The sequence below is a fragment of the Chiloscyllium punctatum genome, chromosome 10 (genome assembly GCF_047496795.1).
Source record: "Chiloscyllium punctatum isolate Juve2018m chromosome 10, sChiPun1.3, whole genome shotgun sequence".
NCBI classification, from domain to species: Eukaryota; Metazoa; Chordata; class Chondrichthyes; order Orectolobiformes; family Hemiscylliidae; genus Chiloscyllium; species Chiloscyllium punctatum.
Window position 1 is genome coordinate 42,774,388 of NC_092748.1, and position 23,677 is coordinate 42,798,064.

At 39.2% G+C, this 23,677-nt stretch overlaps 1 protein-coding gene across 5 annotated transcripts in view; it reads right to left on the minus strand.

Annotated features, from left to right (window-relative positions):
* Positions 1 to 23,677, minus strand: part of pms1 (PMS1 homolog 1, mismatch repair system component) — a 106,269-nt gene that overhangs the window by 51,368 nt on the left and 31,224 nt on the right. For all 5 annotated transcript variants that reach the window (XM_072578995.1, XM_072578994.1, XM_072578996.1 and 2 more), the window contains 3 exons: positions 20,324 to 20,426; positions 16,145 to 16,308; positions 6,542 to 6,658 (listed from right to left, as the gene is read on the minus strand). In XM_072578995.1, the coding sequence (XP_072435096.1) occupies positions 6,542 to 6,658; positions 16,145 to 16,308; positions 20,324 to 20,426 (384 nt within the window). The remainder of the gene's footprint in view (positions 1 to 6,541; positions 6,659 to 16,144; positions 16,309 to 20,323; positions 20,427 to 23,677) is intronic.

Sequence of the window (23,677 nt, forward strand, 5' to 3'; positions counted from 1 at the left end):
TGTAACGTTTAAGACCTGGAAGTAAAAGGCCAGTACAGAAGTAAATAAATATTTCTGGCATTGACAAACATGCATGCATCTAGAATTTACGTTCATAGAATCATACAGTACAGAAGGGCTCCTTCAGCCCAACAAGTCAGTACCACTAGAAGTACACTACTACCTTATGCTTGTTCCACATTCCTGTTCTAGATCCAAAGCTTAGAAAGTCATGACACTTCAAGTGCTCACATAAGTACTTCTTAACGTTTGTGAGATTTCCTGCCTTAATTACTTTCCAAGGCAATGCATTCCAGACCCCTACTACCCTCTGGTGAAAAATAATTCCTAAAATCCCCTTTAAACCCTTTTGTCTTTCATTTTAAAATTATGCACCTTTGTTATTGATCCTTCAATTAAGGGGAACAGCTGCTTTCTACCCATCCTCTCTGTGGCCTTCTTAATACTCTACACCTCTATCAGGTCCCCCTTCAACCTTCTCTGCTCCAAAGAAAAGCAATCCAAGCTTATCCATCTTCTCTGAAATGCTCCATCCCAGGAAACACCTTGGTGAATCTCATTTGTACCTACACCAGTGCATTCACCTCCTTCCCACAGTATAGTGACCAGAAGTGCAACAGTACTTCAGCTGTGGTGTAACCAAAAATCTGTCATCTCTGCTCTTATAATCTATGCCATGATTGATAAAGGCATGCATCCCATACATGCCTTCTTAACGACCCTATTAACCTGTCCTGCCATCTTCAGGGATATGTAGACAAACACCTAAGATCCCTCTCTTCATCTGAGCTTCCTAGTGTCTTGTCAATCACTGAATACTCCATTATCTTGTTTCTTCTTCCAAAGTGCATCAGCTTACACTTATCAAGGTTAAATTCCATCTGCCACTGATCAGTCGATTTGACTAATCCATTTATTTCCTCCTGTAACTTCTGATCTTCCTGCACATCCACCCTCCTCAGTTACTGCATTCGTTGCTCTTGATGTGGTCTCCTCTACATCGGGGATACCAAGTGCCAACTCAGAGAATGGGTCAGGGAATACCTCTGGTCCGCACGCACCAAATTACCCAAGGCCCTGTGGCCAACCACTTCACCCCCCCCCTCAAATCCCCCAAAGCACATACAAATCCTGGGCCTCCTCCACCGCCAAATCAAAGCCTCCTGCCAACTGGAGGAAGAATGCCTCATCTTCTGCCTTGGGACCACACAGCATCAACATTGACTTCACCAGCTTCCATACCTCCCCATCTCATGCCAGATCCAATGCTCCAACTCTGCACTGCCCTCTTGACCTGACCTACCTGTCTAACTTCTCTCCCACCTATCCGCTCCACTCTCCCACTGACCTGTTACAATCACTTCCTACATGTATCCACCTATTGCCATCCCACCTACCTTCCCCCCCAGCTACACCCCCACCCCTCATTTATCCCTCAGTCCCCTTCCACTTCACTCTCCACATTCCTGATGAAAGGCTTATGCCCAAAACATGGACTTTCCTGATTCTCAGATGCTGCCTAACTTGCTATGCCTTTTCAACTCTTCCTCTTAACTGTCAACCACCCAATCTTTGTGACATCTGCACACTTATTTATCATTCCCTCAAACTTTCATCCACAAATTTATGAATACAACAAATAATATGGAACCCAGCACTGATCCCTGAAGTACATCACAGCATACTGGACTTCGGTTACATACACGAACAGCCTCACACCGTCTCTCAAACTGTCTCCTGTCACTAAGCCAATTTTTGAACCAACTTGTCAACTTACCCTGGATCCCACGAGCTTTTATCTTTTTTTCAGTCAGTTTCCTATGTGGGACCTTGACAATGGCCTTGCTGAAATCTGTAGATATATGAGCCAATAAATAGCTCATACCTTCATCCAAACACTTAATCACCTTCTTGAAAATTCCACTAGATTTATTAGGCATGACCTCTCACTAACAAAGCTATGCTGACTTATTTTTTTATTTACTGATGAATTATAGATGTTGCTGGGGGGCCAGTATTTATTGCCCGTCCCCAGTTGACCTTGAGAAGGTGGAAGAGAGCTGTTTTCTTGAATCACTGCAGTTCAGGTGCTATAGGTTGACCCACAATGCTAACAGAGAGGGAATTCAGGGAAGAAATGGCATTATCTTTCCAAGTCATATGCTGAATGGCTTGGAAGCAAATTTGCAGGTGGGGCGGTGTTCCCGTGTATCTGCTGCACTTGTCCTTCTAGATGGAAATGGTCGTGGGTTTAGAAGGTGCTGCCTAAGGATCTTTGGTGAATTTCTGTTGTGCATCTTGTAGATGGTATACACTGCTGATACTCAGTGGAGGGAGGAGTGAATTTGTGTGGATGTGGTGCCAATCAAGCCGCCTGCTTTGATCTGGATGGGTCATTCTTGAACACTGTCAGAGCAAGACTCATCCAGGCAAGTGGGGAATATTCCATCACACTCCTGGACTTGTGCCTTGTAGACAATGGACAGACTTTAGGGAATCAGGAGGTGAGTTACTTGCCGCAGTTTCCTAGTCTCTGACCTGCTCTTCTGGTCACTGTGTTTGTGTGTCAAATCCAGTTAAAATTCTGTTCAATGGTAACCCCCCAGGCTGTTGATAGTTGGTATTTCAATGATGGTGACATCATTGAATGTCAAGGGATGTTGTTACTTTCTCTCTTGTTGGAGGTGGTTATTGCCTGGCTTTCATTGGGAGTGTGGTGCTGGAAAAGCACAGCAAGAGAGGCAGTATCCAAGGAGCAGGAGAATTGATGTTTCAGACATAAGCCCTTCATCAGAAATCCACAAATGCTACGTCACTCATCAGCCCAAGGCTGCATATGGTCGAGGTCTTGTTGCATGGACAGCACGGTGGCTCAGTGGTTAGCACTGCTACCTCACAGTGCCAGGGAATCTGGTTTGATTCCATACTCAGGTGACTGTCTGTGTAGAGTTTGCATGTCCTCCATGTGTCTGCGTGGGTTTCCTCCAAGAGCTCCAGTTTCCTTGCACAGTCCAAAGGCGTACAGATGAGGTGGATTGAGCATCCTAAATTGCCCATAGTGTCAAGGGATTTGCAGGTTAGGTGGATTAGCTGTGGGAAACGTGGGGCTACAGGGATCGGGAAGGAGATGGGTCTCGGTGGGTTGCTCTTCAGAGAGACAATGATATTCGATGGGCCGAACGGCCTGCTTCCACACTGTTGAGATTTTATTTGAACATGGATACTTCAGTACTTTATGAGCCATGAGTGGTGTTGAACAGTGTGCAATCATCAGCAAACATTCCCATTTCTAACCTTATGATGAAGGGAAGGTCATTGATGAAGCAGCCAAACATGGTTAGGCAAAGGACAGGAACTCCTAGAGAGATGTAGTGGAGTTCTGAGACAACTGACCTCTAACAATCATAAGCATCTTCCAATATGCAGGTACAATTCCAATCAGTGGAGAGTTGCACCTGATACCCATTTTGCTAAGGCTCCTTGATGTCAAAGGTTGTCACTCTCACCACTCTTTTTGACTTTAGCTCTTTTGTCCATGTTTGAACCAAGGCTGTAATTAGGTCAGGTGCTGAGTGGTCCTGGCAGATTCCAAACTGGGCATCACTGAGGTTATTGCTGGTCAGGTGCTGCTTGATAACACTACCTACCATCACTTTATTGATGATTGAGAGCAGACTGGTGGGGCAGTAATTGCCAGGTTGGATTTTGCCTGCTTTTTGTGTACAGGACATACATACCAGGGCAATTTTCCATTTTGTCAGGTAGATGCCAGTGTTCAAGCTGTACTGGAACAGCTTGGCTTGGAGAGTGGTAAGTTCTGAAGCACAAGTGTTCAGTACTATTGCCAAAATATTGTCAGGGCCCGTAGCATTTGTCGTATCCAGTGCCTCCAACCATTTCTTGATATCCGAAACCTGTGCCCTCTAGTCCTGGACTCCCCGACCCCAGGGAAAAGACTTTGTCTATTTACCCTTTCCATGCCCCTCATAATTTTGTAAACCTCTATAAGGTCACCCCTCAGCCTCTGACGCTCCAGGGAAAACTGCCCCAGCCTGTTCAGCCTCTCCCTATAGCTCATATCCTCCAACCCTGGCAACATCCTTGTAAATCTTTTGTAAACCCTTTCAACTTTCACAACATCTTGCCAATAGGAAGACCGAATTGCACGCAATATTCCAATAGTGGCCTAACTAATGTCCTGTACAGCCGCAACATGTCCTCCCAACTCCTGTACTCAGTACTCTGACCAATAAAGGAAAGCATACCAAACGACTTCTTCACTATCCTATCTACCTGTGACTCCACTTTCAAGGAGCTATGAACCTGCACGCCAAGGTCTCTTTGTTCAGCAACACTCCCTAGGACCTTACCATTAAGTGTATAAGTCCTGCTAAGATTTGCTTTCCCAAAATGCAGCACCTCGCATTTATCTGAATTAAACTCAATCTGCCACTTCTCAGCCCATTGGCCCATCTGGTTAAGATCCTGTTGTAATCTGAGGTAACCTTCTTTGCTGTCCACTACACCTCCATTTTTGGTGTCATCTATAGATGTAGGGCTGTAGATGGCCAAAGCACATAAGGGGAGCTTTTCCAGCCTAGATATTTAAAAGAAAATTAGAGCAAATTTCTATCCTATAAAGATTGTCACTGCCTTCAATTTAGAGCAATATAGTATTTAATAAAGTATTTCTGCAATGTGCAAATTCTATTGCCGGTTTTGAAATAAAATAAATACATGAACTGTAGACTCCATACCTTTTGGGAGTGCCTTATCTACAAGAACATATACTGGAAATTAGGACTCATACAACCTGTAATTTCCAGAGCTCAGACACTTCATTATTGGGAAAGATTTGAGAAAATGGAACTGTTTTTCTTGAAGAAAAGTCTAAAAGGAGCTTTGAATTATATCTTCAAAATCAAGAGGGGTCTAGACAGAGTAGAGAGATACTGTTCCTACTCCTAAATGAATCAAGAACCAGAGGATACAGTTTTAAAATATTTTGCAAGTGCGAGGTGAAAAGGAAACCTTTTCATACAGCAAGTAGTCAGGGTCCGGAAAGCACTGCCTGGAGGTGTGGTGGAAGCAGCTTCAATTGAAGCATTCAAGAGAGGATTGGACAATTGTTAAAATAGAAAAAAAATGCAGGGTTATGGAGAAAAGGCAGGAGATTGGCACTTAAAATGTTCAGAGAGGCAGTGCAGTCATGATGTGAAGAATGGCTGGCCTCACTGTTAACAGTTCCATGCTTGGCTTGGTGGTATTATGACAATTGATCAGAACGATGTCTTATTAATAGGCTTTTCTTTTTACTTAGCGAGTCTGAGAAGATTTGTAGCTCGGGTTGAGGTTCTGGTTGTAGGTTTGCTCGCTGAGCTGGAATGTTTATTTCCAAACATTTCATCACCCTACTAGATAACATTTTCAGTGGGCCTCCAGGCAAAGCACTGTTGATAATTCCTGCTTTCTATTTATATGTTTGGGTTTCTTTGGGTTGGTGATGTCATTTCCTGTGGTGATGTCATTTCCCATTATTTTTCTTGTTTCTTTTTACTTTTAATTCCAAAATGTATTGTTTAATATAAAAATAACTGAAACAATAAAATAAAAACTGGCTCCTTTGTTTCCCTCCTGTCTGCTGGATACTAACCCCGTCCCCCCCCACCCCAGACCCATAGTTACAATAGATCTGGGAGGAAAGTATCCAGCAGGCAGGAAAATAAATAAGAGGAGCCAGTTTATCCCACCTTATCCAGGAGCTAATGATTCAATGTATCAGGTTTGGAATGGAAGCAATTTGGGGAACATTGCCTGCAATCTGTCATAATAATGAGGTGCCAATAAAATGGACTGCTTGTCCTGGATGGTATTGACCTTTAAATTTTGTTGGACGTAATCTCATCTAGGCAAATGCAAAATAATCAATCATACTCCTGACTTGAGTCTTGTAAATAATGGACAAGCTTTGAGGAATCAGGTGATGAGTGACTTGCCTTAATGACTGATGTGTGCTTGAAGCTCTGACATTCATTCTTGTTGGGAATTGCAAAACGTTGAACTATTCTCCAAAAATTTGACAGGTTCACGAATAATTGCATCATGAAAACAGGCACTTGTAGCCTCAATAATGAAAATCAGCACATTTAGAATTAAGAGTCAATGTCAAATTGCTAATGCTTTAAGCAAATTTCAGATTTGTTTTCTGCAGTTTTAGTTTAACAAAACATGATCAAAATAGAAATGCAGGAGTTTGAAGCAGGAATAAGCAATTTGGCCTTTTGAGCCTACTCTACCACACAATAAGATCACCATTGATCTGATTGTATCATCTCAATGTTTCTCTCCCCACTCCATAACCTAAACTCACTCACCTTTAAAAAATCCATCTAAATTAACTTTGAATAAATTTTGAGACCCAGTCTCCACTCCTTTCTGTTACAGTGCACCATGTTGATAAGGAAAACAAATTGCATTAAATTGCTGAGCATAGATTTTTTTTTCCTATCCCCGCGCATAATCAATGTAACCTTTTACTGACCTCAGGTTCTTGCTCATGATGTCGAATAGGTACCATGCTGACCATCACAGCAGTTCCTAGAACTGTTAACAGGGCCATTTTGTGATCCGACACCTTGGCCTTTTGCCATACAACTGCCTGAAATATGATGGCACAGAATCAAATTCTTCGAACTAAATTTAGGTTTGTTTAGGTCAAGTTATATGAAGGTTTATATAATTATGAAGCTTCACAAACATTTTAAGTACTAAACTTATACACTAGTTTCATGATATTTCTTATATTTTAAATATAAATTATTGTAGTTTCTGTGCGCACACCCACCCATCCATTTACCCCTGCAACATTGAGTAATGATGGCAGTTAAAAGGAAATTCTGCATTTAGCACGAGCATTACTTAGCAACAGCAACACCTCTGAGCCCGTTGACCTACATTGGCTTCCAGTCCAGCTATGACTCGATTTAAAAATTCTCCTGATTGTTTTCAAATCACACAACATTTATATGCTCCTCCAATCTTGGCCACTTGCACATCCCCAATTTTTATCCTTTAATATCAGTGAGTTTGCATTGAGCTGCGTAGGCATTAAGCTCCAGAACTTATCTCATAAATTTCCCCAATTTTCCCTTGTCCTTTAAGATACTCCTCAAAATCTACATCTTTGAATGATTTCCCACAGGTTAGGTAAGTTAGCTTTACTCTACTGGTGAGGTGAAGCATTCTGGCAAGATAGATCATGCCCTCCTATATGGCTCAGAGACACCTCAAGTTGCTGAAGTAGTACCAACAATGCTGCCTGCGCAAGATACTGAGAATCCGCTGGAAAGAAAGACACACCAATACCAGCGTCCTCGACCAGGCCAACATCCCCAGCATTGAGGCACTGACCACCCTTGTTTAGCTCTGATGGGCTGGGCATGTCTTCCGTGTGACTGACAAGAGAGTCCCCAAACAGGTGCACTACTCTCAGCTTTGAAATGGTGAGTGAACCCCAGGTGAACAAAGGAAACGCTTCAGTGATACCCTCAGGGCCTCACTGGCAAAGTGTGGCATTCCCACCTAGGCCCAAGACTGTCCAAGGTGGTGGAAGAGCATCCGATAAGGCATTGAGCACCTCAATGGAAGCCAGGCGAAAGCAGTGAAAGGAGCCGTTGCCACACCAATGCCCCACCTACCCCTTCCCATGACCACCACCTGCCCCACATGTAACTGAGCATGCGGTGGTCACATTGGTCTGTACAGCTACCCACTGACTCACCCTGAGAGTGGAACAGAGTCATCCTCATCTGCAAGGAACCGCCAACAATGATGACATCTTTGACCAAACTTTGATAATTTGCCCAATATTTCCTTATATGATTCAGATCAACTTTCCAGTAGATCTGATAGCTAAACATATTGGAATGCTTGTTTTACCATATGAAAGGTAATATATAAACACAAGTTATTGCAATGAATGAAGATGATTTAACAATAGTAAAACAATCATGAGCTTTTACCCCACAACTTAAATCAATTGTACCATGATAATTTAGAGCCAATTATAAATTTCAGTTATATTCCAAGTATTTGAAAATTATTGTCTCTTCATTCTTTGTATATTTAAAGTGAATATTTGACAATATATATTTTCATATTGCAACATGATTATTGGACAGTTTTACAAAATCATATCAAGCAAAACAGCACAATAATAAACATCTCAATCAACTTAAAAGACAACAAAAATGTAAAATTTATTAAGAGGTATCGTGAATTTCTCAGATTAAAAGTGAAGACAATTCAGATTTTGGATGCATGCACTATTTTGGACTCATGTTAAAACTGTGACAATGTAGTGTGTATACAAAATTGGATAACAATATTTACATGGTGCGCAGAACCATGTGACATTCAACGAAGGGTTTCTCTTGAGGAAAGCATAATAGAAAGCAGTAGTTTTAAATTGTCAACAAGATGAAATCACATTCTTATACATTTCTGACAGAATAGTTGAATTAGATTATTGATTTAATGTGAAAACAAAATTGCACTCCAAACTGGGACTTCCTTGAACTATTACAAATTGGAATATGGGTGATGACTTCTTTGCTCACTATCCAAATTGTTATGCAAAATAACGCAGTACAAGATTTTGATTATTGGTTTCACGACTTTATTGTTTGTAATTGGAGCAGAGAAAATGATATTCTATGATAGAAAGCTATCAGTTTAACAAAATGAGAAAAGCTTGCTTGAGGACATTACAATTCATCGAAATTACCTTACCCTGAAATGTGTCATGTAAGTATACTGACATCCCAAAATGTAAACTAATAATACAAACCGTTTCTAATGCTACAAAAATAAGCTATTTTATTCAAATGTTCACCTTTATTTGCGGCTTCTCTTGGGTTGCACAATTTATAATTGGTATAATAAAGTCAAAAAACTTATTGTGCTAATGTATAGAACTATGTACATATTGCAATAACTGATTCACTATTAAAACATTAATCAGTGCAATGCATTCAATTTAGATTGACAGCATCCCAAATAGTAAGATGCAGCTTTGAAACCTGATCAAGCATGTGATATAAAATATGCAGAGAGCTGCTGAACGTCAGGTTTAGAATGAAGTAAGGATTTCCAATTAAACATTTGTCATGTAGAGATTCTCTCCAAATCCTTTTCAAGAGATTACACAGAAAGGGTTAGTACATTGTTACTTTCTTTAAATAAAAAATAGAATCCTAACCATGAAGGCAAAGCATATTATCCATTTTTTAAGCACTAGTATCTTTCTTGTCAGCATTTAGTACTGGTTGGCATTTGTGCAATGTCATCTTGACAGAATGATTTATTTTCCAGCGACATCAATTTATTTTCCATGTCAGCAATTGGCCAAAATGCACCTCCTCTTCATGTTGCTTGTTGGTTATCTTCACAAGTGCATGAAAAGTAAACTTAAAATATGCTGATTTATTCAGATGAAAAATGTTCATTTTATAAACTAAGCTTAGTTTGAAGAAAGAAGGAATACATTTCAAAGTTTTGATGAAGGCTTCTGGAAAACCTTCGCATTTAACTTTTTGATAATTAGCTTGTGGTTCTAGAATATTATGTTTTGTTTATGCATCCAATTTACAAAAAAAAACACAAATACAAATAAGACAGAGAGAAGACCTTGCTATTTAAACATTTTGGTACTTCTTTCTTAGTAACCCTAATATAACAAATGTTTCCTGTTAGTTACCTATCCAAGTCTAAAATACAGTAAAGTGCATTATACAGGAATGATTGGGTAGACATCAAATTTGTTTTGGCTTCTGGAAAATACTGCTCTGGCATTCTACCAATATAATCAATCAATCCAACAAAAAAAATTGTGTAATACCGCAGGAGAAAAGATATGGAGAAGCCACACCTTATAATCAACATTACGCTCAAACTGGAAAAATCTAACTGCAAATACAACTAGTGCATCCACCTTGCTAGGTGTAATTAGAAAGTTCCACAAAACAGAAACAGGCCACTTGGCCTGACTATATCAGCTTTATAGATTCGGATAGACCTCTATCCACTCCACTTCACTTAATCCTATCATCAGACTATATTGAAACAACCCCAAAGTGTTGGAGAAAATCAGCAGGACTGACAGCATCTGTGGAGACAGAAACAGAGTTAACATGTCGAGTCCAGTGTGACTCTTTTCCATAACAGCATATAATTCTATTAAGTCCTTCCTCATTCTTTCTCTTCAGATGTTTCTATTGCGATTTGTAATGAATACCCCTTGCACATTATGTAAGTTCTTTGCCTAAAGAGTAGTGATAATCTCTTGGACTAAAGGATAAAGCATTGATGAATAGATAGCACACAGATGTGACACAATTACATCTGCTGCACAATTAGGGTGTCTAATTTTAATCATGGATTTGCACAACTCCATTAATTTGCTAGACAATAAAACAATGACAATTCTGTTTTTCCAGTATATTAATGTACAAAGCTAAAAGGAATTTTCTCAATTGACAAGAAATCTCTTGCACTGGGAATTTTGCACATTTCTAAATAAACAATAATAAATTACGTTTCTATAATTAGAACAAAATTAGTAGCAAGACAGCTGGTGAAATAACTCCACAGAGGCTGGTATCCTGTCATTATGTCCACCTTCATTTACATATCCATAGAACTTGACTCTTGTCCGGCTTCAACAGAGCTAGCTCTCAGAGTGAACAGAGCCTCTAACACTCTTGTTTGAATCTGTCAGCCAGGGCTCCCTGGCTGGACAAGATTAACAGTCCCATCAGCAAACTCATATTCTATCAGGTCCACCTGGCTGACCTCGTTACAATCACTGCAGCTGGTAACTTGAGTACGGATAAAAGATTAGCTGTATAGTATTTGTTCTTGAAATTTCCAAGAACTTTATTGGAAAAGCTGTTTCTCGATTGCAATCATCGTAAAATACTACTGCCGCCTACAGCATTCTAATGAAGCTCCATCTATAAATGTATGATACAGCAGATTTATCTGCTGGCTAGCCAAACAGCTGTCATTCTAGAATAAATGAGAATTGTGCAAGTGGACTCTGCGGAATCCCTCTCATATCACACTCCAAAGGAATTATCCAGTAAACTTTCTGCTGGGTAATTCTGCCAAGGTAGGATCTCTCCAATAGTGTCCGTTTAAATTGGAGACCTCGGATTGTTCCAATTAAATTAAATAAAATAGTTACTCAATAAAAGGTAAGTTAAATACATTGTCTAACTCTTCAGTAACTATTAAAAACACCACCTACATACCAGTCATACTTCCAACAACAAACCTTATCCCCACCATCTCAGGACTCTAACCTGAGCTGCCCAATCCAACACTCCCAGCTATATTCCACTCATGGAACTAAAATTCATAGATCATATAATTTCCACAGTGTGGAAGCAGACCATTTGGCCCATCAAGTCCATACCAACACTGCGAAGATCATCCCACCCAAACCAAATCCTCCACCACATCCCTATAACCCTGCATTTCCCACGGCCAATCCATCTAGTCTGCACATCTTTGGACTGTGGGAGCAAATTGAAGCACCTGAAGGAAATCCATGCAGATACGGGGAGAATGTGCAAACTCCACATAGACAGTCGCTCAAGGCTGGAATTGAATCCAGGTCTGTGGTGCTGTAAGATTGGAGTGCTAACCCCTGAGCCACGGTGCCGTCCCACCTTGAGAGTTCCCAGGGCTACTCTGTCCCAACTATTTAGTATTGTGTCACCCCTTTGGTGGATCTGTCCAGTTGATGGGATAGATTTACCCTAGAATGGCAATGAAAGAGTCTTAAGTATTTGCTAGACGTATAAAAACTACTGTTGGAGTGGGATTTTGAGGAGAAGTTTAAGTGCCGTGTTCAAAAGCACAAATCGATCTTTATTTGGAGCTCCTTTACCATACGTGTGGAAGAGGCTAGAGGTCACTTCGAATCTGGCCTTCCTTGGGGCCCAGTTGCCCTCTTAAATACAGCTCAGATTGGAGGTCAGTGACACTCTACCTTTTCAAATAAAGTACAGGGTATCCATATTTACCACAATGATTACATACAACATTGAGAGCAGTGTTTGTCACATTCCCTTTGACATACACATCAAATCCTCTGAATACCCAATCAAAGATAGACAACTTCATGGTCCACTTTATGACCTTCCATCATCTTGTGATGTTTGCTAAACCCCCGATCACTTCTCCTTGGGGACTTATAACTATTGATCACATTCGAACACAGATTGTTATGTCCCTTCCTAGATATTTGCTAACTGCATTATATTCTTGCTTATTACTAATGACTTTTCAAATTTGGTCATGCAATTCATATCCCTTTCTGATCTTGGTACAGGAGATTAAAAAGGATGTTAATTTCTACCAGTTGTTGTCATTTTGTACTAATATAAGGTTACTTATAAAGTTATAAATAGTTAAAACTAATTCTATGATTCTGTGACAAAGCTAATAATTTCGGGAACAGCTTCCCTCTTATTCGACTTGCGAAGTGGCAGCTGTTTATTCTCGAGGTCATGGTGATCCTCTTTCAAAATTGTTTCTGTCCCCCTTGCCACGTTACTTGTCTCTTGGTACTCTGACAAGATTATCTTGTTTATACCTTTTTGTTATTCTAATGTTCTTGCTGACAGAGAAAAAAGTTTCTTCCAGGGTGTTTATCAAAACTAGTCTCTGCATTCAAGGCCAACTGCCTTCAGAAATTTAATTCCCAATTTCTATTCTTGTATAAACGTGTGTCAAGTCTAATACTTATTATAATTCTTTAAAAAGCCTCAGCTCAGGTAGGTCAAGTTTTCCCTTTCAATTTCATATAAAAATTGTAACTCTCATATCAGATGGTTTTCATCAGATCTGCCTTTTCACAACCTTACTGTTTGCATTCTAATCCCATTTTACTAAGACTCAGAGGCATTTTGGTTCTGTCTGTGAATTCAGGATTTGAGCTTTATGAAATGCTGCATCAGCTACAAATTCTTTCCATTGTCTGTGTCGGTTAAAAAAAAAACCCTTTTGTCATATTCAGCCGTGGGCAAACCACATCAACCACAATATCAGCATGTTCTTTGGCTAGTCTGAGGAATAATTCTCCTAACATTTGCACAAGTTCCCGAGGACAACTGTGCAGGTTTAGTAACTGTGTTGATCTGCATTAGTTCTTTACTAAAGAGTACAGAAAATATGTCATTGGCTGTCTTGCTACCATACAAAAGCAGGATGAGAAGCAATTTGTTTTCAGAATTAGAGACTAATGATAAGGACAAGATGAAGGTCTGGACAAAGTATGAACTTTTGTGGATAAAATGCATCAAAAAATGATTTACATACTGCTACTGAGGTGTAGTCAGATTTTCAAAAATTCTTAAAGAATAAAGATAGTTCCATGGACACAAACATAACGGAATTCAGTAGATTATATGTAAGATTGGAGAAATTCTATTTAGAAATTCCTCAATCTGTACTTTTGGTTTTTTGAGGACAGAAATGTTTGTGATAAATTTAAGAAAGGAAGAGAATCTTGTAGTCCATAGGGAAGGCTGAATTGTCAGAGATGCCAGTTTCTTTAAAATAATTGCAAAAAGAAACAAAAGCGGTATGAGAAAAAAAAGCATTTAAATGGAGCAAGTAGTCAAGGTCTGGAATGCACTACCTAAGAGTCTGGCAGAGGAAGATTCAATTGACGCATTCAAAAGGGAATTAGATTGCCATTTGAAAAGGAACAATTTTGCAAGGTTATGGGGAGAAGGCAGGAGCATAGCATTAAATGAAATGTACGTTTGGAAGGCCATGTGGACATGACAAATCAAATGGCTTTCTCCTGCACTGTCACATCCTGTAATTCTGTAATGAAGATTGCATTTCAACTCAGGCAAATAAAGTAGTTGCTAGGATTCAATTTTAGATACACTGATAGTGAAGGCCTTGCCTCTACATTAGATGAATCCATCTGGAATGCTGCTATAACATGTTTGGAAAATTTGTCTTATTTGTGTGAAAGATTGTTCAAAATATTAAACATTATACCTTCAGAACGAACCAACCAACAATATCAGAGACAGAGCCCACTTTTTTAATTTAGAACTCTTTGGTGAGAAATTTTGAGACCTGTGGAATTGTGCATGACAGACTAAGAAGGGAGCTAATTAAAACTGTAGGCCTATGTTTAAACCATTTTTAAACAGGGGCCACCGTTTAAGCTGACAGTCTGACAGAAAACCAACAAAATACATCATCATAATGTCTCCAAGGTATATACTTCATTCTAAAATGACAAATCTGTCTATAAAAAATGAAACAAAACCATCAATCAATCTCCACAGACTGCAATGTCCACAATAAACACCCCCCAAGTATTTAAGAAGGTCAAACAGCCAGATATTTGAAATGTGGCGACACGGCTGAACCCAAATAGCAAATATAGTAAACTGAGATGTGGAGGAATTTCTTCTCTCAGAGGGTTGAGAGTTTCTGGAACTCCTTGCTTCCAAGAACTGTGGGGGCAGAGTCATACAGCATGGAAACAGACCCTTCGCTCCAACCAGAGTAGAATGTGTGGTGCTGGAAAAATACAGGAGGTCAGGCAGCATTGAGGAGCAGGAGAATTGATGTTTTGAGCATAAAGGCCTTCATCAGAAATTAGGCTTGTGGGCCAGGGGGCTGAGAGATAAATAAAAGGGGGTGGGGCTGGGGCGGGGGATGGGGATGGTAGCTGAGAATGCAATAGGTAGATGAAGGTGGGAGAGAACATGATAGGTCTGAGACAAGGATGGAGCGGATAGATGGGACAGATGATGAACAAGATCAAGAAGGCAGTGCTAAGTTTGAGGCTTGGGACTGGGATAAGGTGGAGGCGGGGGGGGGGGTGGAGGAGAGAGAGGAAATGAGGAAATTGGTGAAATTCACATTAATCCCATGTGGTTGCAGAATCCCAAGCAGAAGATGTGGCCTTCACTCCAACCAGTCCATAATCCCAAATTAAACTTGTTCCATTTGCCTCTTCCTGGCCCGTATCTCTCTAAGTATTCCTATTCTTGTATCTATCCAGAATTCTTGTGTATATTCAAGACTGAAGTAGATTCTTGATCAGCTGGGGAATCTAGGGCACAGAGAAAACCTAGGAAGGTGGAGGTGAAAAATGCTGGATTAGCCATGACCCAGCTAAACGGCAGAGTAGGTTCAAGGGGCTGAAAGAGCTACTCTTAGTCTTGTTTCTTACAATCTCATGGTCAAAATATTTTGGTACTTCAGGTTAGGAGAAACCAATTAACTTTTTCCCAATTCTTACACAAAACAGGTGCACATAAGCAGGTAGTTGCAATTTTTAAACAAAAAAAAATGGCAAACTGTCAGAGTCACCATTCAATGTCCTTACTCTGCTCAATGAACACACTTTATGAATACATTGTAAAATGTAAAATAGGACTAATAAAGTAAGGAATGTGATGTAACTGGTTTCCTTCCAGAACATTTCAGCTATGAATAGCTCTGAACAGCTCACAGTTTAAGACGACAATTGCTTGGAATCTTGTAAAATTACATGGAGCAAAAACACGCAAGGATTTAAACAGACATCTGTCCCTAACCAAAGCTTGTTAATGCTTGTTACATGGGTCAGGTTAAAATCAGGACTAATGGATAAATATGTTGACAAATATGCAAACTTGAGAATGCTAGATTGGGTGTTAAAATATATAAATGTAATTTCAATTGCAAACTTAAAGCTGATGTACTTATCCTGAAGATATAAATGATTTAATCTTAGAATGCTTTCAGCAAATGCATCTAAAACATATTGGCAAAATAAAGAAAATATGAAACAGAACAAAACTGTGGCATGAAATTTCTGATCTACGAAATGAGTCTTGGGTTCATAGCATGCGATAAACTTGTATGCGTATGCTCAGGGAAGATGTTATGCTTTTCCAGAGAAAAGAGCAAAAGAGGATAAAGGACCAACTTAGATTTTAAAAACTTTTCATTAATAATTTTAAAATAACTCCTCTGACAAAGTGTTTTGATGATTACCCTTTTATTGAAAAAGTCCAGATGTTCCATCAATTTAAAAATGCAAATAACTTTTCCTTACCTTGTTATGTGTGAAAATAATTCTTAGGTCTGGTTTTATTATACCATATGCCATCAGGAGGTCTTGAACTTTTTTCAGCTCATCTTTGCATTTTTTGGCAGTGGAGTAAAATTGCTTTCTTACAGGAATATTCTTAAAAAGTTTGAGCACAGTTACAGTTGTTCCTAACAGACATGAATAACAAACTGAAATTAGCAATGGACAAAAGGTGAGAGCAACCACTAAAAAATGGAAACATTGATGGAACTATGATGGAAGTTTGTTGGTCTATACAGAGATTACAGCAAAGTACAAAGAGACTGAAAGATTTGAAATTTAGATTTGCAAAACATATCAATATATTTTCAAAGTTTCAAAATGGGTGGCCTCTTGAGTGTCCCATTTTAAATGCTCCACTACTGATGGCTGTGCCTTCAGGTCATAGTGTCAAAGAGATATACAGCATGGAAACAGACCTTTCAGTTCAACACATCCATGCTGACCAGATATTCCAAATAAATCCAGTCCCGTTTGCCAGCATTTGCCCATATCCCTTTAAACCCTTCCTGTTCATATACCCATCCAGATGCCTTTCAAATGTTGCAATTGTACAAGATTCCATCATTTTCTCTCGCAGCTCATTCCATACACACACCACCTTCTGCATGAGAAAGGTGCCCCTTAGATCCCTTTTATATTTTTCCCCTCTCACTTTAAACCTATGCTGTTTGGACTCCCCCACCCTGGGGAAAAAACCTTGCCCATTTACCCTATCCATGCCCCTCATGATTTTATAAACCTCTGTAAGGTTATTCCAAAGGCTCCAACACTTCCATGTAGCCCCAGCCTATTCAATCTCTCCCTATGGCTCAAACCCTCCAATGCTGGCAACATCCTTGCAAATCTTTTATGAATCCTTTCACATTTCACAACATCCTTCCTACAGCAGGGTGACCAGAATTGCATGCAGTATTCCAATAGCAGCCCAACCAAAATCCTGTACAGCTGTAACATGACCTGCCAAATCCCATACTCAGTAACTTTACAATGCAGGTCATTTTGCTGTAACACCGTTGATATATTGGGGAACACTGTTTCCAAATCGCGAACTTTGAAAACGTGTGTTGGCTGATTACATTGCTAATAATTTAAGCATTGTTTCTAAAGCGCGATTTTTCTATAATGTGGAGTTGCACAAGAATGCAACCACTGCGTTATAGAAGAAGACTGTAAAGGCATGCGTACCAAACGCCTTCTTCATTATCTTATGGTGTCTTAGCCCTATACACTGGAATACCATTATTGCATGTCTGTGTTTTTTACCCTGTTTTCCTCCTTTAAGAGATTCCTTAAAACCTATTGCTTTACTTTCTTGTAATGTTGGGTGTCATATTTTGCTTCATAATGTTCTTGAGAAGTAATCTGGAGTGTTTCATTGCATTATTTGCACTATATAAATCTATGTTACTGTTGTCATATAGATGTTTATAACAGGAAACCCCAAAACACAATTGCAATAGAATTAATGTGAGAAATAGTCTTTTGCGAGTGTCAGTTTTTTTAAAACCATTGTGTCACAGTGTCAAGCTTAAAAGCCATCTTAGTTGGGCCACTTCATGAACAGGTAACACAAAGCTGAAAATACAATATTCAATTTCAGCAGGTTAAGAACAGTTTTGCAAAATCTTAATGACAATTAAACTTATCATCATGGAATATGTGCACAATTCAGCATATTTATACAGTGTTCTGCAAATAATTTGAAAATTAATTATATCACAATCTAATCTCACAATTAAATTGCAGTCAATTCTGCCATTCAACACAAACTGAGCCCAAATGTCAGGTAACTGATCATTTTTAAAGCTATACATTTAACTTTATACAGGTACTTTACAAATGTTTCTTGTGAACTGTACTGGCAATCAACATTTCCACAACTAGCAGATCTTCCATGCCACTGTTCATGGATTCAGGATAAAGTTAATTTTCTACAGCACATCAGTAATCCTGCACGAATGGGTATGATCACCTCCATATTCTGAATTTGAAGCAGCCCCACCTAGTGGTAGATCCACAAAGCTGATACATGTCATTTTAGAATGATGCTCAAACAGGGACTGGGTTTCATATAAATGTAAAACACTATGAAGTTAAAAATAAAGAATTTCAAAACTTGTGCAAGTTCCAAAATCCATTAGATTAAAATACTTCCAAACTTTGGCATATTTAGCTACTTACTTGTTTATAACCTGCTTTTTTGTCTTCTATGCACATAACTTCTGTACCACCTTTTAATATCTATCACATTTTCATGTTTTGAAATAAATTAGGGAACGATGGTGGCATAGAGATTATGTTGCACTGTGGCCATGAGTTCAAAACCCATGATGGCAGCTAGTGGAATGTAAGCTTAATTATTCTAGAATTGGAATCTTAGTAATGGTGACGATGAAGACATTATTAATTATTATAAAAATTCATTTGTTACACATGTCCTTATGGGAACAAAATCTGCCATCCTTATTGAGTCTGATCTACACATAACAGTAATATGGTTGATGTCTAATGACTCTGATATGCCCAGCAAGCCATTTAACTTCAAGGGCAATGAGAGATCAACATCAATAAATGACGTTGACAGCAATTCCCACATCCCACAAAAGAATGAAGGGGAAAAAAAACAAGTGTCAGCTCAACACATGAACAGCAGCATTGTTATCACAGGGTCAGAAGGCTGCAGGTTTTATGCTCTATCCTGAAGATTTCTGTACATATTCAGGTAAGTTTCACAAATTATTTTGCAATTTAATTGTCTGTAATTTGCCAAGCAATGATGGATAAACTATTTGTGTTCCTTATAATTTTACTTTTCTGAAATGGATAGCAATGTCTGGAGTCTGCAAAAACACAATTAAGTCCAGAATCCAAAAAACAGTGCTTCCATACTTCCCCAGAAGATGTTTCGTTAAATTCCAAATTGCAAGCAAGGTGAAATCATTGAACTAATGAACAGTTGTCCTTTAATGCTATTAGTTTACTGTAAAATCTTCAAAAATCGCACACCTTGTAAATAAGGTGTACCTGGGATTGTGACATATTTATTACTGAATAGCCTCACTAGTCTTGTAAAGCAAATTTTATATTACTGGAATGTCAAACATCTCCATTATGATTAAAATGCACATTTTAACTTTTCGAAAGAAAGTTGGTGCATCTTATGTTTCAGTCCCCATTGCAAGTCCCAATCAGTTATTGTTATTTAAACTATTGTAGTCAGCAAGTGGAAAACTCAGTGCATTTTACTTTGTGGTTACCGTCCATTAGAATATTCAATATTCAAGAATGTTACATTTAATCTATTTAATGTATACTTACTGTATACCTTATAATCCCCTCAACCTGACGTCATATTTGAACTAATGATAGAAAGAGGAAATTCATGCCATGGAAATAGCAAAAACATTCGCGAGCAATGTTTCTTGATGTCCCTTAGCAACAAGCATCGTTGATTCACCTCTGACTGCAAACTCCTGCCCATGATGTTATTTGACATCTTAAAGTTAATTTATATCCTTATTCTGACACCCAATCACTGCAAATTTATTAATTTAAAACATACAGAATTTCCCTTATATACTACTAAACATACGTATATTTGATCTTATTTTGTTGATGCTGCTTCCAGCTGTTCTCATTTAATAATAATATAAATTATTATTTATGAAATGATAAATTATTAAATTAATTAAATGGAACTTTGCCTTAATTTGTTCCAAAGTTCGCTACAACAGTTGAAAATTCAAAAAGTTGAGATGTGAACTCGCTTAAATACAAGGATAATTAGATTAGCTTAGATTTCCTACAGTGTGGAAATAGGCCCTTCAGCCCAACAAATCCACACCAACCCTCCGAACAGTAACCCACCCAGTCCCATTTCCCTCTGACTAATGCATCTAACACTATGGGCAATTTAGCATGGCCAATTCACTTGACCTGCACATCTTTGGACTGTGTTAGGAAACCAGAGCACCCGGAGAAAACCCACGCAGACACGGGGAGAATGTGTAAACTCCACACAGACAGTCACCCAAGGCTGGAATCGAAGCTGGGACCATGGTGCTGTGAGACAGCAGTGCTAACCACCGAGCCGCCCCAACATGCAACACACCCATCTTTGACATAAGAAAAGCGAAATACCTTGGCCCATGTGAGAAGGTTTCTGTGCAATGATGTGTCCCGCTTTGTCCAAAGTATACTGAGTACTCACATCATCAGCAGTTGTTTTAGTTGTGATAACAACCTGCAAAAAAGAAAGTGAAGCTGAATAATATTTGCATTATAAACATTTTAAGGTAATATTCAAGGTGAACCCTAATGGCTCTAAGGGTAAATGCACTGACTGCTGTAGATGAGTGCAATGTAAACCAGGCACAGATGTAACAATTGGTTGTGGAAAGCTATGTTTCAATTGCCCTCAATGTTTTGGGTTAGGAAAACGTCAGCGAGAAATCCTGTTCTGATCACTAATTAGTTGAAAAGTATGTGAATATGGGTGCCATGTGAGCTAGTCTAAGGCTTAACTGTTACTAGCATCACCCCAGTCGTCACTCACTGTCAAGACTCACACATGAAGGATATTCTCAGAAAAACATAGACATTTCAATTAGTTCATAACAATTCTAATTATTCAGAAAACTATCATTGCACTAAATATCAAAACTACTGTAATGTGGCTGTATAACACAAAAATCTATTTTAGTGTTGTGTAATTTTAACTATATTTTAGATAAACAAATTAAAGAGAAGTAATAAATGCTTAAAATATCAAAATGCATAAAATTTCACAACTTGAAATAAAAAATTCCATGTGGCGGCATGGTGGCACAGTGGTTAGCACTGTTGCCTCACAACGCCAGAGACCCGGGTTCAATTCCTGCCTCGGGCGACTGACTGTGTGGAGTTTGCACGTTCTCCCCATGTCTGCGTGGGTTTCCTATGGGTGTTCTGGTTTCCTCCCACAGTCCAATAATCTGCAGACTAGGTGAATTGGTCATGCAAAATTGCCCGTAGTGTTAGGTGAAGGGGTGAAATGTAAGGGAATGGGTCTGGGTTGGTTGCACTTTGGTAGGTCGGTGTGGACTTGTTGGGCCGAAGGGCCTGTTTCCACACTGTAAGTAATCTAATGTAAGTAACCTAAAGTCTTGCATCTTATTTTTGTTTAAGTATTGAGTTTTCAATTTTGTGTTATTTTGTGTCTTCAAACACAACACATGCAAAAACTGATTTGGCTGGTCTCCTTTGCAGCCATCTTCAAGGACAGGTAAGGCTGTCTAGTAATGGATTAGCTCATATACTATGGTACCATTGTTCATATCCTGCACTTACTTAAATTTTTTATGAAAGGTTAGGAACAAAAGGCCATTGATTTAAGGAAATCAGTAATAGAAGAGGAGACAAAATGGGGGATATTTTGTTTTACAAAGTGAGTTACAATCTGGAATGCACTGCTTGAAATTAGGGTATAAAACTTTCCAAAAGAATTTGGAATAGTACTTGGAGAAAATTGCAGGGTCGGGGAAAGGGCTTAAAGATGGGAAAAATTGGGTCAGTAAGGCTACATAGTGAGAGAAAGACTTTGCTTGACTGAGTCAGAAGAAAAATTGCATTATCTGGGAATTTGTATTAAAATGAGAATTTTGTACAAAGGGAGAAAAGGTGCTTTAAGCAAGATTTACTGCAAGCATTGCTACGTGCTGAGTGGAGAATTCAGTAAAGGGTGCTTTGACTCTTGTTTTCAAGCCTACAGCATTTAATTTCTGATTTTGTATAACTGAGAACAGTTAGGAACTGGTAGTACTAGAAACTGCAATTTTTATCAGCATTGTATTGCTTTATTACATTGTAAACTGGCAGATGTAGGCCATATTTATTATAAATGAATACACAGGCAATTATTAATTAATTATCGCATATTAGTGATGCGCTAGAGCATCAGGACGTGAAGCTTCTAGATTTAGGTGTGATCCAGGGCAAACACATCTGCAACTAAGTTCTTGTGGCAGCAAGACGTTCGGTTCAGAGTTATTGAACTGGAAGCCAAGCTGCAAACACTGTAGCACATTACGGAAAGGGAACGGTTACTTTATTCTACGAGAAGTCACGTCCCATAGCATAGGACTTTCTGAATTGGCCAGTGATCTGGAACAAGGAGGTGTGACTACAAACAGCTGAGCAGCTGGTGCAGAGGAGAAAGATTCACATTCTTGGATCATTGGAAACTCTTCTGGGGTAGATGTGACCTGTACAAGAAGGATGGATTGCACCTGAATTGGAAGGGGACTAATATATTGGCGGGGAGATTTGTTAGAGCTGCTCAAGAGGATTTAAACTAGTAATGCTGAGGAAAGATAGCAGTCTGACACAGATACAATTGGGAAACGGAGGAAGTCAAACAATCAGGGCAGGCAGGTACAAAGCAGAGAATGAGATAGGACTGATAAACTGCATTTATTTCAATGCAAGAGGCTAACAGATAAAGCAAATCAACTGCGGGCATGGTTAGGTTCGTGAGATTGGGCTATCATAGCAATTACAGAGATGTGGCTCAGGGATGGACAGGTCTGGCAACTTAAATGTTACAGGGTATAGATGCTATAGGAAGGATAGAAAAGGGAGCAAGAGAGGAGGGGGGAGCGGTGTTTTTGATTAAGGATAACATTACTGTTGTACTTGTGGAGCTCATTCCTGGGATTACATTAAGGGAAGTTATTTGGGTGTAAGTAAGAAATGAGAAAGGGATGATCACCTTACTGGGATTGTATTGCAGACCTAGGAGAAAGTGAAGACTGCAGATGCTGGAGCTCAGAGTCAAAACATTCAGTGCTGAAAAAGCACAGCAGTCAGGCAGCATCCAAGGAGGAGGAGAGTCGACATTTCAAGCATAAGCTCTTCAACATTCCTGATGAAAAGTTTATGCTCGAAATGTCAACTCCTTTGCTTCTCGAATGCTGCCTGACCAGTTGTGCTTTTCCAGCACCATACTTTTTGACCCCCAATAGTCAATGGGAAATTGAGAAACAAATTTGCAAAGTGATCTCAGCTATCTGTAAGAGTGGTTATAGTTGGGGATTTTAATTATCCAAACATCGAATGGGACTGCCATAGTGTTAAGGGTTTGAATGGAGAGGAATTTGATAAGTGTGGACAGGAAAATGTTTCTGATTCAGAATGTGGATGCACTTACTAGAGAAGGTGCAAACCTTGACCTACACTTGGGAAATAAGGCAGGGCAGGTAACTCAGTGTGGGGAGTACTTTGGGGCCAGTGACCATAATTCTATCAGTCTTAAATAGTGATGGAAAAAGATAGACCGGATCTAAAAGTTCAAGTTCTAAACCAGAGGAAGGCCAAATTTGATGATATTAGGCAAGAATTTTCACAAGTTGACTGGGGGCAATGTCCGCAGGTAAAGGGATGGCTGGAAATTGGGAAGAATTCAATAATGAGATAACAAGAGTCCAGAGCTGAAAATGTGTTGCTGGAAAAGCTCAG